The sequence below is a fragment of the Chiloscyllium plagiosum genome, chromosome 12, assembly GCF_004010195.1.
Source record: "Chiloscyllium plagiosum isolate BGI_BamShark_2017 chromosome 12, ASM401019v2, whole genome shotgun sequence".
Lineage (NCBI taxonomy): Eukaryota > Metazoa > Chordata > Chondrichthyes > Orectolobiformes > Hemiscylliidae > Chiloscyllium > Chiloscyllium plagiosum.
The window spans coordinates 56,159,936-56,177,961 of record NC_057721.1 but is presented as its reverse complement, the minus strand read 5'-3'; the positions used below and the strand labels follow the sequence as shown (position 1 = coordinate 56,177,961).

The 18,026-nt window shown below is 38.6% G+C and overlaps 1 protein-coding gene and 1 non-coding gene across 3 annotated transcripts in view; one reads left to right on the top strand and one right to left on the bottom strand.

Moving 5' to 3' along the window:
• The window catches only part of tfg (trafficking from ER to golgi regulator), a 119,386-nt gene that overhangs the window by 69,306 nt on the left and 32,054 nt on the right, over positions 1-18,026 (top strand). For both annotated transcript variants that reach the window (XM_043701130.1, XM_043701129.1), the window contains exon 6: positions 11,425-11,565. In XM_043701130.1, the coding sequence (XP_043557065.1) occupies positions 11,425-11,565 (141 nt within the window). The remainder of the gene's footprint in view (positions 1-11,424; positions 11,566-18,026) is intronic.
• Positions 9,186-9,258, bottom strand: trnak-uuu. The gene has a single exon. It is a non-coding gene; the product is annotated as a tRNA-Lys (tRNA).

Below are 18,026 nucleotides of genomic sequence, written 5' to 3'. Positions count from 1 at the left end.
AGCAAATGAGGGGAGCCAAATTGTTAGTTTTTTTTTAGGGAGTTTGATGCTGTTTTGCTGATACTTGTTCTATTACTTATTATGCTAGTTTATTTTCATTGACGTTATCAAAAGTTAAATTGATGACTTTGAATATTTGAGATTTAAATTTAACTCTGAAAAATGATAGAGTTTAGCACAGCAAATTAGTGCAATGTTGAACTTCTGATGTAAAAATTGAAAATGTTGGAAAGAAGTATCAGGTCTGGCAGAATCTGTGGAAAGAAGAATTATTTTATGATTTTAAACATATTTTGAAGTTTCTTTTCATTAAATTGATATTACTAATAATGGCTCTGAGAAGGAGAAGCACAAAGTACCTAGAATTAGAAAGTAAGATAGGAAATTTCTGACAAAGTGGGCTACTCTCCTCCCTCTGGCATTGTCTCAGTTTGGTCCCCTCCTGTTGAGTCTGAACTTATCTACCATATATATTTGAGTAATCAATTTTTTTTTAATACTTTTCAAGGTTAAATTTATGTGGTTGACTGTTGAGGGGCTGAAATTCATGACTGCCAAAATTTATACCGTATCATTAGCAGAAGCCCAATTGGTCTCTAAAAGAATAATGGGGAAAAACGAATTGTGGTAATTCTGAAAACCTGGAGTGGAACACAACAGCCAGTGGACTGGAAGACCAGCACACTGACTCATAAACATTCATCTGTTATCTGTGAAGAACTACAGTCGACTTTTACACGAGATCTATGGAAAATTCCAGGTTATTTGGCCAAAAATAGGGGGTCGACTTTTGCATGAAATCAACTATTACACGAGTATGTATGGTAGTTCCTTATTGCAATATCCTTACTGCTTTCCACCCATTCATTCTGCACCAAATAACTTGGTGATTTCAATCTCCATCTGAATTTGCTTTGGTCTCTTTGAGTTCATATTGTCTTGTGTTTCCATAATTTTTCCCTCTATGAATGCTGCCACTCATAATTACTGCCATCACCTCAATTTTGCTACCTGCATGATTTCTTTGTTATTGCTGCCTCAATCATGAATAAGCCTTATTTGATCACTTTGTTGGATTGCTCAGTACTGTCATGGTCCTTATAACTACATTTGTTTCAGTGTCTACTGAAAGAAAATCTTCCCCGTTACTCACTTGAAAACTTACAACAATCTAGCATCTGCAGCTACCAGTCTACTCGGTCAACCACCTCCCCACCACCTTTGTATTTATCACAGTTAAACTCTTTACTTTCATGTTAGTCATTCTCAATGATAGATTTGCTCCCATAAGTACAAGCTCATAGATTGAAATATTTCTGGTGCTCACCTGATATGCCATTCATCATCTCGTCTTGCTGGGTCACATCAGGCATTATTTGGGGGGGGAGAAAAGTGCTGGAGAAACTCGGCAGGTTTGGCAGTTCCTGTGAACAGAGAAACAGGGTTAGTGCTTCAATTCCAGTTTGACTCTGGAACTGAAGTAAACTGGAAAATGCTAGGTTTTATACTTTTTTATGAATCTTCTCCTCGTTTCCATTTATATCGATCTTTCATCTTTATCTTTCCTTTATCACCATTATCACTCTCTTTGTCTTTTGCTTGGGATGCCCTAAAACACATCCCATTTGCTCAACCCCTCTCTCCCGCTCAGTCAACAGCATAAAAAATCGTGTTCCTAGACTGATTACTTCCACTCCTAATATACCTCATCTCCAGCTGTACGTTAGAGACCCTCATCCAGAGGTGCCTAGTTACCTCAATTCTAGACCACTCAAAATACACAGGGTTGATGGGCAGACTTATCCCTGAAAGTGGTCAAATCATCAGACCAAAGTGAATTTTAGGAGTGACCAAACAGAAAATGTGGAATTGTCATTTTGACTGGTGAGGAAGCGAGAAGGTAAGGCAGTGAGGCCTTCTGGGGTAACAAAGCATTTTCCAGGCAAAAAGAGATGTAGAACCATTGGCTGCCAAAGAGAGCTTGTCAACAAAGGAATGGCTAACTGGGAACCATGAAGAATGAAGTCAAACTGTCATGACCCAAATGGGAAGATCCAGCCCAACTATTTCATGAGGTGTGTGACCCTGGAAGAAACCTAGCTACCTGTCATTGAAAAAGTTATCACTGAGCAAGTACTGCTAGATCGCACCCTTGATGATCACTTTAATGATCGAGCGTAGATTAATGGGGTGGTGAATGACCAGGTTGGATTCTGCTTTTTGCAATTGCATTTTTCAGTCTGAATTAGTGCTGCTAGTCGTTTCTGTAACATGCTGTCCAGTTGACTTAAGTATATTGTCATAACCACTGACGGGTTCATTGCAGATTCTCTCACACAAGGAAGTCCCATTTCCACATGCACTTGGTCAATTCCCCTCAGGACCATTTATATTTCACTAAAGTCACCTCTGATTCTTTTAAACTCCGGAAGATTTAGGCCTAGCGGGTCTAGCCTTTGCTAACATGGCAAATTGTTAATTCTAGGCTTTAATACAGTAAACCTTCTCTGATCTATTTCCACTGCAATAACATCCTTTTGTAATTATGGTGACCAGTATAGTACACAGTACTTCAGAAGTGGTTTTACCAATGCTCTGTATAATTGAATCGTAACCTCCCGACTCTTGCATTCAATTCATCCTGCAATAGCATGCAACATTGTATTAGCTTTCCAGATTACTTCTGGTGCTTGCACACTAACAATCTGTGATTCATACATTTCATTTAGAAGTTAACTGTGATCAACTTTGTCTTAATTTTTACTTTTTTTCTTCCTTTCTGTGACTTATGTCATTAATACAGGTGTCATGGTATGGCAACTTATAAAACGTTTCACTTTTTTTTGTAAAAATACATTTGACAATACATTGCTATTCTATTTCTATTCTATTCATGTGACAAGGGGATTCTGATCACTCTTTTAACCTGTTGTTGGTCACAATTAATATTTTTTATTATTTAAAATGTAGTCATCATGCTCCAATTCAAGCCAATGAAGAAGCCAGTAACCAAGATTTTATTTAGAGAAAGAGGAGTTTTATTTTCTGATTTGAAAAAAAAATAAAAATACTATGCTTTAAACATCAGCACAAATATGGGTATTAAATTTGAAAGGCACAGTGTCTGGTACAGGCATGGAACAATAAGACAGTTTGGAAGTCTTTAGAGTTACTGAGGTTTTAGACTCTGAGGCTGCAGTTGAATAATTGTTGAATTGCATTTGCAATAGTAGCAGATTCTGTAGATATTTTTGAATCTCGTTGAATAGTTGTTTTTCCAATTTGCTTTATCGTCGGGCACTGTTTTCTTCAAGTTGATGGAAAACCAGAGAGAGAGAGAGAGAGAACGCCTTTCAGGTATTTTATGAATCAGTGTTCTTCTCAATGCTCTGCTGAAGACAATATGTTTTACAGATTCTTTCCAAGCTCACCAACTGGCAGACTAGCCTTTCACCTCCCAGAAGGTGAATTTATTATTCTGTGTGAATTAACCATTTGAAGAAAATTTCTTGATGCTCAGTTGCCTTGTTTGCTCTTTAGAAATGGTAATTTCAGTGAAGATGATTGTTTATTCCACAGTGTGAATCTTTCCTCAATCTATGGTCATTCTAGAACCATATTTCTTTTTTCCCTTTCAGAAACCATTTCAGTCCATTGAAAGATCTTGGGTGTAACCGACATCAGTGTTATACATTCTTAAGCGAAATAGCTATGCAGAGCTGATTTTTTTATAGCCTTTGCAGAAATCATCTTTTAGAAAATATTAAGGGCAAAATGATGGGCTGTTTCCACAGTGAGTATTCGTCTGATCTTCTGAGATGCTGCAAGAAAATCATGCTTTGGGCCCAGCGACATGTCATTGGCTTATTATGACTATGGACCATAATAATAAAGTTATTCTGGCTTTCATGCCAAATTAATGGCGAGCAGAGTAAGACTCCAAGAGGCAGCTCTTCAACTCTTCTAGTTAGCTTCTGTTTTCTTGTTGGATTAGGAGTGTTCCTTTGAGCGGTACAAAGAAAACTTCGGCTTATTAACCCCCAGTCCCCGGTTTACTGTCAGACTCTCCTGAAATCTGCCTCCTTGCAGTTTGTGTGTGCTGGAAATATTCCTTTGCTCAATGGTGATGACTTCCTATTACCTCACATTGTACCCTCTTGACTAGTTGCTGTTACTAAATCCTGTTGAAAGGACAACTGACTGTGGGCAAGTAGAAGACTTGGGAGTTAAAAGCTTAAGCTTTTCATTGCTTCAGTCAGGATTATTTACTATACAGTTCAACCTGTGCCTTCCAGTTCCAATATGTAGTTGACATTTGAATTTGGAACTGTTATCTCTTTGCATATGAAACTGATGCACAGATATATATGTTGTATTCAAGGACTGCACATTGAAAAATGAGAGCGTTTTGTAGGCTGTTGGTGTACACATGTCTAAGGCTGAATATAATATGTAAATTCTGCCACCTTATTGCCAAGTGATATTCATATACTGTTTGTGAGTGAGCATTTTCCATTTTCATGGACATAGAGTCATAGAGATGTACAGCATGGAAACAGACCCTTCGGTCCAACTCGTCCGTGCCGACCAGATATCCCAACCCAATCTAGTCCCACCTGCCAGCACCCGGCCATTATCCCTCCAAACCCTTCCTATCCATATACCCATCCAAATGCCTCTTAAATGTTGCAATTGTACCAGCCTCTACCACATCCTCTGGCAGCTCATTCCATACAAGTACCACACTCTGCGTGAAAAAGTTGCCCCTTAGGTGTCTTTTATATTTTTCCCCTCTCACCCTAAATCTATGACGTCTAGTTCTGACTCCCCGACCCCAGGGAAAAGTCTTTGTCTGTTTACCCTATCCATGTCCCTCATAATTCTGTAAACCTCTATAAGGTCACCCCTCAGCCTCCGACACTCCAGGGAAAACAGCCCCAGCCTGTTCAGCCTCTCTTTATAGCTCAAATCCTCCAGCCCTGGCAACATCATTTAAATCTTTTCTGAACCCTTCCAAGTTTCACAACATCTTTCCAATAGGAGGGAGACCAGAATTGCACACAGTATTCGAACAGTGGCCTAACCAGTGTCCTGTACAGCTGCAACATGACCTCCCAACTCCTGTACTCAATACTCTGACCAATTAAAGGAAGCATACCAAACACCGCCTTCACTATCCCATTTACCTGCGACTCCACTTTCAAGGAGCTGTAGGGACTGCACTCCACTGAAACAAATGGAGGGCACGCTGTTAATCTCGTACCCCACCACTTTGTTAACTGATCATTATGACAGTTGTGCAGCCCTTCCATGAGGCTTTTCCAGCCTTGCAGGCGCACTAGCAATTTCCTGGTTCAGGGACCTTACCTTAAAATGAGTTTTGATTACCATAGATTTCCATTGGATTGGTTCATGATTATGCTTGGCAAAATCCTGTCGTAGTTTTACATTTGTATTGCTGACCAGGAAACTATTTTGTTCTTATACCTTGCCTTTAGTCATGTAGGAAGGATTGAAAGGCTGATAATTGAACTGCTTAGCCACATCATGAATGCACTTGCCATGGCTAGCAAGTCGTTAAGTGGAACCTGGAGTCACTGGCTCAGAGGAAGCTATGCTATCACTGTGCCATAGGACCTTGTTCTGTTACTACAAAACTAAAAAATACATTGTTGTATTTGGTGAGCTTTCATCCTACTGAGGAATCTTCCAGCCATCTTATCCAGCAATTGGTTATGAAAACTTTGCTCGTGTTTTTTCACATTTAGCAATTTCTTCCAAAACGGCTGAGCTATTCTACAGCATTTTAAAACAACACTCAAATTCTAAATAAAACGATTCACAAAACACTTTATTTAAAGATAGTTAATTTGTCCAAATCCCAATATTTTTGCACTTTTGCCAGAAATGGTCTGTTGTTGCTTTGGACTTAAGTTTCATTGCAATCTGTCCATTAATTTTTGCTTGTATTGTTTACAAATTACTAAACAGAATAAAAATGTTACCTCCACCCACCTTTAGCTGAGCTATCAAGGGATGGCAAGAGGATGGAGACCGGAAAAGGAAAGAAAAATCATTTCACAATGACAGTTTTCTACAGTCCGTGTTGACAAAGAAATTTTAACATCCTTTTGTCCGACTTTCTCTTGTCATAAGTTTTATCTACAGTTATTGACCGTGATGGCTCAAGGGACTCATAATAACATTGGTCAAGATGTAAATGTTAGCCTAACAGCTTCAGCTGTGTATGAACAAAAGCAAACAAAAAATTGCAGATGCTGGAAGTCCAAATGAATAACATAATGTTCCGGAAGCAGCCGGGCAGGCAGCATCTGTGGATGGAATGTTGGGATTCAGTTTGCACAGGCAACATTGATTTCTGTATTCACTTCACAAATGCTGCCTGACACATTGATGGCTTCCAACATTTTCTAGTTTTATTTTAGTTGTGTATGTTGTCTACTGTTATTTTGTCATCAGTACCTACTGTTCTCTCTTATTTCTTTCAATCTGTTGATTTAATGCATATATTTGGGATAGTGGCAATTGTTTTGAAAAATCATTCCCTGTCCTGAGATGATTTTTAAATTTAAAATGGTGAGGAATTTTGTTGCTAGATGAGGATACATTTTTATCAGTCGATGTCCCATTATACAGTAGTTTTATTTATTCATTAACCTACATTGCACCCTCTTCATTTATATTATTTCTTTTGCATGCTGAATACTCTTGTGACTGTTCTGAGTGCAGTTGAATAGTTGTCTGCTATGACTTGTTGAAGAGATCTGGTACATTTAAAACAATGAAGGGAAATCTGTGATGTCAGTCAATAAATAGGGCAAGGAAATCTCCTTTAAAAAAAGGAAATTAAACATTGATTTGGGAATTAACTTGCAATTTGCAATATATAGGTTTGGCATCTTTAATTGGAGAATTGCCAAAGCGACACAACAAATTGAGAGTCAGTCAGGAAATGGCTGTACCGAGTGCAACCAGGCCTGTAAGGAGTGTGTCAAATCATCCACAAGATGAAAATGTCATAAGTACTGCCATTTCTGAATAACATGAGGGTAGCAACACTCATATCAAGACCTTGACGTTAAAATCAGGGAGATGCTCCTGATATCCAAAGCAGCGTCTATGATCAAACTGATTTAACTCAGACATGTAAGTTGTCATTGTATGATTAAGTATATGATATTGGTCAGTCTTGTTTGTTGTAAAGTAAGTGCTAACTGCCTTCCGTCACTTGCTTTTCAAGACTAGCAAAAGCTAATTCTGTTAGTTTTCTCTTGCAATTAAGTTCTTGCTGAATTTGAACATGATCTGCTATTTTTAATCTCCTAATGAGAAAGGTGGACCTGGTAGGTAAATCCAAGAACAAGAGGATCCAGGAACAAACATCGTGGTGTGAGGTGTTTTACTCAGACATGCAAATAGTTTTGTGATTGTTTGGACTCTTTGGGCAATCAGCGTCTCTTAAGATCATGATTCCTGTTCCATCTGCATGAACTGGTTTTAAACCCAATTAAATGACCTTCCTTTGAAGGGCAAAGTGCATCTAAGAGTATTAAAAAAACAAGTTTCGACTGTTTAGATTAGAACAACTGTAAAAGGTGTGTGCTTTGATTTGCTAACTTTCTCATGGTAAGGAAATTGATAAATCTGGAAACAAGATTATATTGAAATCAATATTTGCATTTAATATGTTCTCCTGGATGCAGACATAAATTTGAAATAATTCAAATTATTATTAGCAGTTGCACTATACCTTGTGGATGTTCTGAAAAATTGAAGTTATACTGGATAAAACGAGAGCCAATTAGGTGCAAGTTTTACAAACTGTGTTTCCCTGGATTGTGTTTGTAAAATTAGTCACTCAAATATCTATCTCATTCACTGCTGTATGGAAGAGTTTCAAACATACACCACCCTTCAAGAAGTCTATAATTTGCAAAATGTTTATTCACACAGCATGTTCACTTTAAGTATCATTCAGAAATTCAAACTAAAATGCTGTAGTAACCAATTTGAATTCTACAAATCTTTCCATATTGTGCAATCAGAACGTCAGCAGTCATTTGGACAGTTGGATATGTGGGTATCATTAGCTGTGATACATTTTAAGAATGTATATAAATTTCCTGATTTGTCAGGCTTTGAAGAGGTAATGATAAAGGCAGAAACATTAAATGCATCATCTGGATTTCTTTCCATATTCATCCCCTTGGTATTAGGGTTTGGGCCCCTTTGAGATGAAGAATGTCTGTTAAATATCTTTACAACTATAAATAACTTCATTTTACTCTTTTATTTATATAATGACAGATTGTAGGTGGTTTCCTAGATATCAGTTATGGCAGCATTTCTTTCAAAGATTTTTTAAAAATCAGTTCTGTTTTACGTGGTGCAAATATGTTTAAAATGTTAACTAATTTTAAAAGTTGCTTGGATTCCTGCACTCTTTAAAAAAATATTTGGAAGAAAATCCTGCATTGTATTGGAACCAGAGGCTGAAGCTTTAATACTTATCAAATTCTAAATGTTCTGGATAGCTGTAGGTAGTTTTTTAACCCGGTTTGATTTTGATTACTCCATGCCAAGTTATAACCTCACTTGCAGGATTTCGGATGTTCTATACCTGTACCATTCATTAATGTTGTAAGGTAGCATAGAGAGATGACTGGTGGTGGTTTAATCTGGGGGCCACCACGTGTCAGTGAGGGAAGATGTTGGGAAGGAGAATCCTTCATGGTAAGCTCAGCCAGTGTGGGAATTGAACCCAGGCTATTGGCGTCAATCAGCATTGCAAGCCTGTCAGCCAGCCAGCTGAGCTAAACCAACTCCCTTTTTATGTACTAGATTGTACTAGATTTACTACAATGTGGAAACAGGCCCTAGGCCCAATAAGTCCACACCGACCCGCTGAAGAGTAACCCACCCAGACCCATTTCCCTCTAACTAATGCACCTCACACTATGGGCAATTTACCGTGGCCAATTCACCTAACCTGCACATCTTTGGGATATGGGAGGAAACCGGTGCACCCGGAGGAAACCCACGCAGACACTGGGAGAATGTGCAAACTCCACACAGACAGACACCCAAGGATGGAATCTAACCTGGGTCCCTGGTGCTGTGAGGCAGCAGTGCTAACCACAGAGCCACGGTGCTGCCAAAGTGAACGCCCAAACAGGGACTTGAACCCTGGACCCTCAGATTAAAACTCTGATACTCTACTGACTGAGCTATCCGGGCTCTTGTTGCAAGTAAACTTTTGTATTTTAGATTGGTGATTTATTTGAAGGTGGAAAGCTATAAGAAGTAGTTATTCAAGTCCACTGGACTTTAAACCAAAATGTTGAATTGCATATTTGACTTGGCTCATCAGGTTTATCAATTGAACTGAAATCATGTAAAAATATTACAGTAATTTGCAATTCCTTAAACAATTGAAGTTCAGGTTTAACACAGATTAGACAAGCACCAAATTTAAAATATGTGTATTTGGTAAAACTTGGATATGGTGAATCATTGTGAATTTTTTCACCTGTGTTCATTTGATTTGGTTATGACATAACCAGTTAGTGCCACCTGTGAACAAACGAATACCTTTAACGTTTTATAAAATTGGCCTGAAATTTGAACTAGACTGGCATTTCAAAGATCATTTGAACCCTGTCATTGTAGAGAGGCTTTTGAAAGAATAGCCTGATACTCATTGGGAGCATAACATTGTTTATAGATCTGTAGAAAGAAGGAGCAGTTTAAACAAAATTGCTGGAGCCTACTTGCAACGTTGAAAGACGTCAATACTTTGGATGCTTTGTCTAACAGATTTAATATTTGTTAGTTTTGGATTGGAGCCTCAGTGGCTTGTGTGATGAGATACAGCCTGTTTAGACCATCAATTTTTGACCAAATAACTGCCAGAATACTTTAAGAACCATAGAAATTCAGTGTTCTAAAAGTACAAGGTCAGAAGGATGCCATTGTCATACATGGATATGGTGCATAGCTGGTAACCTATCATGTGTAAAGGTTCTTGTAATAAAAAATCAGGATCTTTTAAAGCCCAATCTTTCATTTAGAATTATTAAAATATTCCTTGGAATAAAAAGATCTCTGCATGATCTTTTCCTTCCATAACAATTAGAATTTAATGTATGGCATGTTTGCATCTGTGTTTAATCTAAATTTCAGCACTTGGGTTCTTAGTAGTGTTATTGTGGGTTACAATGATTTGAATTACATTATTAAGCAAATCTTTCCCAACATTGTTAGTGTTCCCACTAATTATTTGTTCAACTGGATGGTTTGATCTGTAAATATTCTGCAAGTATAGTACATTTAAATGTGAACCAATTCAGCAATCGTACATCTTAGAAAGTAGCATGAAATTATTTTGTGTTAACTAAATGAAATGCAAAAAAGCATACATCTTAAAGGAAATTTAAGTTTGAATACCTCCTTCTGCAATTCATATTAAGAAGAGGTAATTGGAAAAATGTTAACAGTAAAGGTATTGCATTTCCATCTACAAAAATATGAAAATTTCAATCAAATGTAAAATTAGTCTTGAGATTTTCATAAATATAAATTGATTACTTACAAAACCATATGGAGATTGAGAGTTTAATTTAGTTAATGGCATGTCTATTTCTATGTTTATTCCAGCATTATTATTAAGTATCCAGGGTCACTGTCAATGTAGGCTGCAGTGATTTTAATCACATGATTAGATGAATCTTTATTGATACCAACAGTGGTCCTGCTAATGGCTTGCTCAAATGTGTGTTTTGATCTTGAAATATTTGTATGACTAAGAACTCTGTTCAGCAGTATAAAATATCATAAAATTATTTAGGTAATTGAATCGATGTGTATTCAGAGAAAACCATATTTTGAAGGACTTATTCAGAGTAGTGTAACATATGGATTAAAATACTAGTGAACTGGCACTGCTAGGAGTAATTTGATGAACTAAGATGACAGCTGAAGAAGTATGGGCACAACATCAAAATATATCGGTCTAATAAGTAAAGCTTTTATAGTGTCCTCATTTGCAATTCTGAATATGCCAAGGAACAACATTGTGTCACCATTTTCCAAGAAACGCCTGCCAATTGCATGTTGTTATCTAACCCACCCACACAGTTATATTTTCACATCAGACAATGACTGTTATTTAACTTTTAACTGCTTAATGAGATTAAAGAAAAGAGTTGGAGCTATTCAAATAGACAGCAACTGCCGACAAAGACTGGTCAGGTTTAGTAGCCTCTTTCTATGTTGTAAATTGTATGTTTTTCTGATGTAGATTCGGTTATGCAGAAGTTTGGGAAGAATATCTGCAATATAAATTCTGCTTTTGCTACTGATTACTGTATTTTTGCTCAGCATCATTAAACAATTGTTTTTCAGGCCCTCCAAGTGCTCCAGTAGATGAACGATCTGGAACACCTGACAGTATTGCCTCCTCTTCATCTGCAGCTCATCAGCCTGGTGCTCCACAACATCAACAATCTTACACAGCGGTTCAACCTCAGGCTGGTCAAATGGAAGGTAAAGAGTCCAATCCCTTGTTAACAAATCTCTATTAATACCAAAGTACCCCATAAACTTTGTGACTTTAAAATTATAAAATAAATCAGTTTTTGTTTAGGATTTTATTTCAGTCATGCTTGCACTTATATATGCTGTCATCAAAATCAGAATGCATTTCAGAGGAAATAAAGACATCAAATGATCAAAGCAAAATCAGGGTAATGAGCTTTGGCGGTTGAGATGTTTAAGATGACCCTTAATTCAAGAAAGAAGAAACAAAATAATCTTCAAAGAAGTATTTGAAGGATCAAGTTAGCTGAATGTCCTGCTCAGAGTGTGGAAAGCAGAGGATATACAGGAAGCTTGAATCATGAGAGATGAACAGCAAGGGAGCGTGTTAGATGGGAGAGGAAGCACGCTGAGGTTTTACAGCATGTGACTCAATCTCGGTGAGCAGAGTGTAGGACAACCAGAATCGGGCAAAGCTACAGAGTTACAGATTAGAGCTAACAGAGGTCAATTTGATCATCATAATGTTTATAGGCGGACTTTATGACTCTGGGTGATTTAATGTCAGGCAAACAATTCAGCAATATAAGTGTTGCCACAGGATGTGGATTGAGGGCTGTGGAGATGGAAAATATGCAGAGCTGGCTGTCATCATAATAAATTTTGAAAATTACTTAATACCTATATGTGATGTTAGAATGATGCATCTAATTAAGATTAAGGTGTGTAATCAAGGATGGAATCTTGGTATATCCAGAGATGTGTGTTTGAGAGCAAAAGAAATATGCTGGCAATCCTAAATTGGACAACAGTTGCTGGATAATTCTGTACAGGGGAACCTAGATTATCTGAATGAGATTGGCGGGAACTATTTTTTCGGATAATCGATTATTCAGTTAATCGATTAAATACCGTTCCTCTGGAGCTCTGTTTAAAGTCTGCTCCCCGTTCAGGAGACTAGCCGCCCCCAACACTGCCCCCCAGAATCCCATCCAACCCCCGCCCCCAGCAACGGGCACACACACAACTTTTTACTGCAACTTTTTGACAGGTTCCACATTTGCCCTGTACAGGACAATGTTGGAGAGATTATCTGGGGAAGGGGGGTTTAGGGTACACCCCTCTGTAGAACTCCAGGGAAAGCATGTGGGGAGAGCGAGCGAGGCTGAGGTCAGTCATTTGAAGACGGTGCCTGTTTAATCAGTGTAAACAAAAGACACGATGACTGTTGGAAACAGGTCTTTGATGTAATGTTTCGATTGGGGCCTCGAGATCTTCTTTGGATAATCCAATTTTCAGATAATTGGTATTCGGATAATCGAGGTTCCTCTGTACACGCGAAGAATTATACTCAGCACCAATTTAGATTGTCACTTTGGCTTGTCGTGAGGTATTTTTGTGTGAACTGCAAGATACCTAAATTAATACACATTCTTTGTTTTGCCCACAGAAATAGTACAAACACACTGTGCCTTTTTCAACTCAAAAAAGTAAACAGGTGTTTGCTAATTCATTTCTCAATGCAATGCTTTAAATAATGAGAGTCGACTTATCTGATTTAATTTCTTGAAAACATCTTGGTAGTTAAGTCAATTGTCAGCGTTGGTACAGGCATTACCAAGGAGAATATAACAAGCAGTCCACTTACTAACTTATCAATGCTGTCTTCTCGTACAGTAAACATGGTGGTTTTCCTATTTAATTGGTTTTCTTGCAAATTGTCCTGATAGTGCAAGGCGAAATGCTTCGACAAAATATCTTTGTTCAACAATGTGACATTTTTCAGATAATCCATTGATAAAAATAAAAGGCTTTTATTCAAAAGCTGAGTCCAAGTTCCCAACACAAACTGATGTTTAAGATTGCAGCCTAGAGACATCTACATGTGCATGGTTTTATGTGCCTGAACAAGCAGTCTTGGTGATAATCGCTTCTGTGATGCATATCTTTGCATTTGTGCAATGGTGTGTTGCTGCACTATTTGTTTAAACTATTTGAGAGCTATTGTTCCTTATCTCAGTACTTGTGGGATGTGGACATTGCTGGTTGGGCCAATATTTATTGCCCATCCCTAACTGAATTGTTTACAAGAGATGGGGTTACAAATAAGGCATTGAAACTCTTTGGATTATTTAGAAATCCATATTTAATCTCTAAATTACTTTGCACTAACTGTGATTTTGGTTGATGATGTAGCTATAGATAGTTGAGTTTAGGTCATTAATCTGAGGTACTTCTGCAACAGTACTCTGGAGATGATTGGCTTCCAAAATCTTTTGTGCAAGCTATGACTTCAAACAATTGAAGAGATTACTTTGTGATGCCATTGACTTCAATTTTGCTCGGACTTATTGATGCCATCTTACCCCATGGGTGAGGCTGTAATGACTTCTGAAGCTGAGTGCTGTTGATACAACCCAAACTGTGCATTGGTGAGTGGCTGTTGTTGAATAGATGTCACTTGATAGCACAGTTAATGGTATCTATTTTGCTTTACACCTGATTGAAAGTAAGCTAATGAGATGATACTCGGCTGGATCAGTGTTGTCCTGCCCTTTGTGGACTGAACAGACCTGAGAAAATTTCTGCATTGTTGGATAGATACCTGTTTTATAACTGGAATTGTTTGGCTAATGGTGCTGCTAGTTCTCAAGCACGAGAGTTCAATATTACAGCCGAGATGCAGTCAGGGCCCAAAGTCTTTGCTCGGTCTGATGTCTTCATCCACTTCTTTCACATGGTATGAATCTGTGATGCTGGGCATCTTGAGGAGACCAAGGTGAATTATCCACTTAGTGCTTCTGAATGAATATAGTTACAAATGCATTAGCCTTATCATCGCACTGATAAACTGGCTACTGCCATCATTAAGGGCTTAGCTATTTGTGAAGTCTTTGCCTCTAGTTTGTTTTTAATTATCCACCACCATTCACAACTGAACATGGCAGACCTGAAGAGTTTAGATCTGATCTGATGTGGGATCACTTAGCTCCATCAATCACATGTTATTTCTGCATATAAAGCCACCCTTTCTCTCTGTAAACTACAGCATTCCACCTCTGGTAGTTCTGTCTTAGTTAGGACAGAATGTACACAACCATGGTGATGTATGTGTATTGAGTACTGGTTTTAAGGTACGATTAAGGATAAGTATGACTCTCAGCTGTTGCCTAATAAGCCTGTAGCCCTGCTGTCTCAATTTTGGGAACACATGCCAATGAGAAGGTCTTTGTAGTGTAGTCTGAACAGAGTCTGTCTTTGACATTTCTGGCACCTGGGTCAGTCCCTTTATTTTACATCTTTAACAGTTTAGTACATTGGAATTGCTTGCTATGTCATTTCATAGGGCACTTAAACTATGTTTCTGTGGGTTGAGCCCCCACTGAAGGCAGACCAGGTAAAATTTTATTTTGTAAAGGATGTAAATGAACTAATTGGATTTTTTTCGGGTAGGGGGGAGAGGTAGGGGGAGGTGTGGAGTCTAGTAATTCCATAATCAATACTGATGGTTCTTTTTGCATAACTTCTCATTTAACTTAAAGTTTCCTCAGCTGCCATGATGGGAGTTGAGCTTGAATCCCTGGAGTCTGACTGTGCACCTCAGGATTGTCTCCCCAGTAACATTACCACTATGTTACTGTCCTGCATTTAATGCTGGAGGAATGAAGACTGTTCCTTCAACTCTCTATGGACAAAGAAGGGTTTGTTTTTGGAACTATGTTGGGTTTTATATACAGTGCAGGGTTTCCGCATTGCTTATTCAGAGTTTATGTATGTGCCACTCACTCTTTGCCATATTTCTCATTTTGTCCACTGTCACTTTCTTAATTATTTCCTGTTTAATACCTAGGGTTGGGAAGGTGCAATTTCCTGAGGCTAAATATTGGGAAAACCAAAGCTTTCCTCTTTGGCTCCACTATAAACACCCACCCTTGTCACCACTTCCTCTAGGCTGGAGACAACACTTCAGCAAGTTGTCACTCCTGCCACCATTGGCAGATTACTTTTCCTGATGTTGAATTCACTGGCTGTGACTTGAGATGGTTGAAATGACCAAGTTTAAATAACAAAAGTGAAGGTAAGAGTATAACCAATACATTTTGGTCAAACGTTCTACTTTTCATGGCTCAGTTTTTAAAACTTGCACTTTAAAAGCATTTATTTAATTGAGGTATAGAAAACAGTTTTACAACTTTTAGGAATATGTATTGATATTATTTGACATCCAATTCCTGGCCTGAAACTGGCTCCGTAATTGATATAGTGTTCCAGTCCCGAAATTGGTTATAGCAAACACCAGCGTAATTGTTGTGCTTTTCTGTTTGGTCAAAGCTTTCAATAAGTAAAGCATAGAGTTGCTTTTAATGTTAGGAAAGTAGCATGGCTGGAACAAAATTTGTTTTTATTTTACAACAATGTGTGCTGACAATGTTGCATTTTGAGCCCCTATTTGTTAACATTTGATTGTTTGTTTTATTCCATGAAAATTACTTAATGTTGTGAATTTAAAAGTGGCCTCTTATGCCCTGCTGTTTTATCTGTTGATTGGGATATTTGTAATGATTACATATATTGAGACTCTTCAAGAAGAAGGGTACAAGTCTGAAGCAGATGTACCTTGCCAGCAGCATCTACAAGTGCTTGACTCCAGAAGAAAAGTTTCAGTCATCAACAAGTTCAGTGGAAAATCTAGTTCTTGAATGAGACATGTTTCACTCACCAAGACAGTGGCCAGCATTTTGTGACATATGTAAACTGTATGCCACAATCGGGCACTGAACTAAAATGTATAGGAATTCCAATCACCCAAAAAAACTCAAACTAAAACACAGTTTCACAACAGCATGTGAACCAACAACAACTCTGTTGAAGAGGCTTCCAAAGTTCTGTCCATGCTGAATAATAATGTCAACAAAGTCCAAAAGATAGCAATATTGCAACCTGCAGACCACACAGTGCTTGTGGTAACCTTGACACCCAGCATAGCTGCTGTTAGAAAAACTGAAGCCTTTACCTCCATCCCCAAGTGAAATGTGATAAAAGAAATAGAAAATGGGCACTATATCATAACATTGGCACTGGTGCAAGATGTTCAGTGGAAATTGGTACAGTTTGGTGCAGTTCATACAAGATAACCTCAAACAAGTGATGGGCTTGTTAGTGGGTAAGCATTTTGGGGTGATGGTGACCACAATTCTGTGACTTTCACCTTGGTTATGGAGAGAGATAGGTGCGTACAACAGGGCAGGTTTTACAATTGGGGGAAGGGTAAATACGATGCTACAAGACAGAATCTGAGGAGCATAAATTGGGAGCACAGGCTGTCAGGGAAGGATGTCGTTGAAATGTGGAACTTTTTCAGGGAACAGTTGCGACGTGTCCTTGATATGTATGTACCTGTCAGGCAGGAAAAAGATGGTCGTGTGAGGGAACCTTGGTTGACGAGGGAGGTTGAATGTCTTGTAAGGAGGAAGAAGGGGGCTTACATAAGGTTGAGGAAACAAGATTCAGACAGAGCGTTGGAGGGATACAGGATAGCCAGGAGGGAGCTGAAGAAAGGGATTAGGAGAGCTAAGAGACGGCATGAAAAATATTTGGCGGGTAGCATCAAGGATAACCCCAAGCCCTTTTATGCATATGTGAGAAACATGAGAATGACGAGGACAAGGGTAGGTCCGATCAAGGACAGCAGTGGAAGACTGTGTATTGAGTCGGAAGAGATAGGAGAGGTCTTGAATGAGTACTTTTCTTCAGCATTTACAACTGAGAGGGATCGTATTGTTGAAGAGGAGAGTATGAAACGGACTGGTAAGCTAGAGGAGATACTTGTTAGGAAGGAAGATGTGTTGGGCATTTTGAACAACTTGAGGATAGACAAGTCCCCCAGGCCTGACGGGATATATCCTAGGATTATGTGGGAAGCAAGAGAGGAAATTGCAGAACCGTTGGCAATGATCTTTTCGTCTTCACTGTCAACAGGGGTGGTACCAGGGGACTGGAGAGGAGCGAATGTTGTGCCCCTGTTCAAAAAAGGGAATAGCGATAACCCCGGGAATTACAGGCCAGTTAGTCTTACTTCAGTGGTAGGCAAAGTAATGGAAAGGGTACTAAGGGATAGGATTTATGAGTATCTGGAAAAACACTGCTTGATTAGGGACAGCCAGCACAGATTTGTGAAGGGTAGGTCTGATACGAAGATTGGAGTTGTGGATAGTGAGGAGGGCTGTTGTTGGCTGCAAAGGGACTTAGATATGATGCAGAGCTGGGCTGAGGAGTGGCAGATGGAGTTCAACCCTGTCAAGTGTGAGGTTGTCCATTTTGGAAGGACAAATAAGAATGCGGAATACAGGGTTAACGGTAGGGTTCTTAGTGAGGTGGAGGAGCAGAGGGATCTTGGGGTCTATGTTCATAGATCTTTGAAAGTTGCCACTCAGGTGGATAGAGCTTGTAAGACGACCTATGGTGTATTA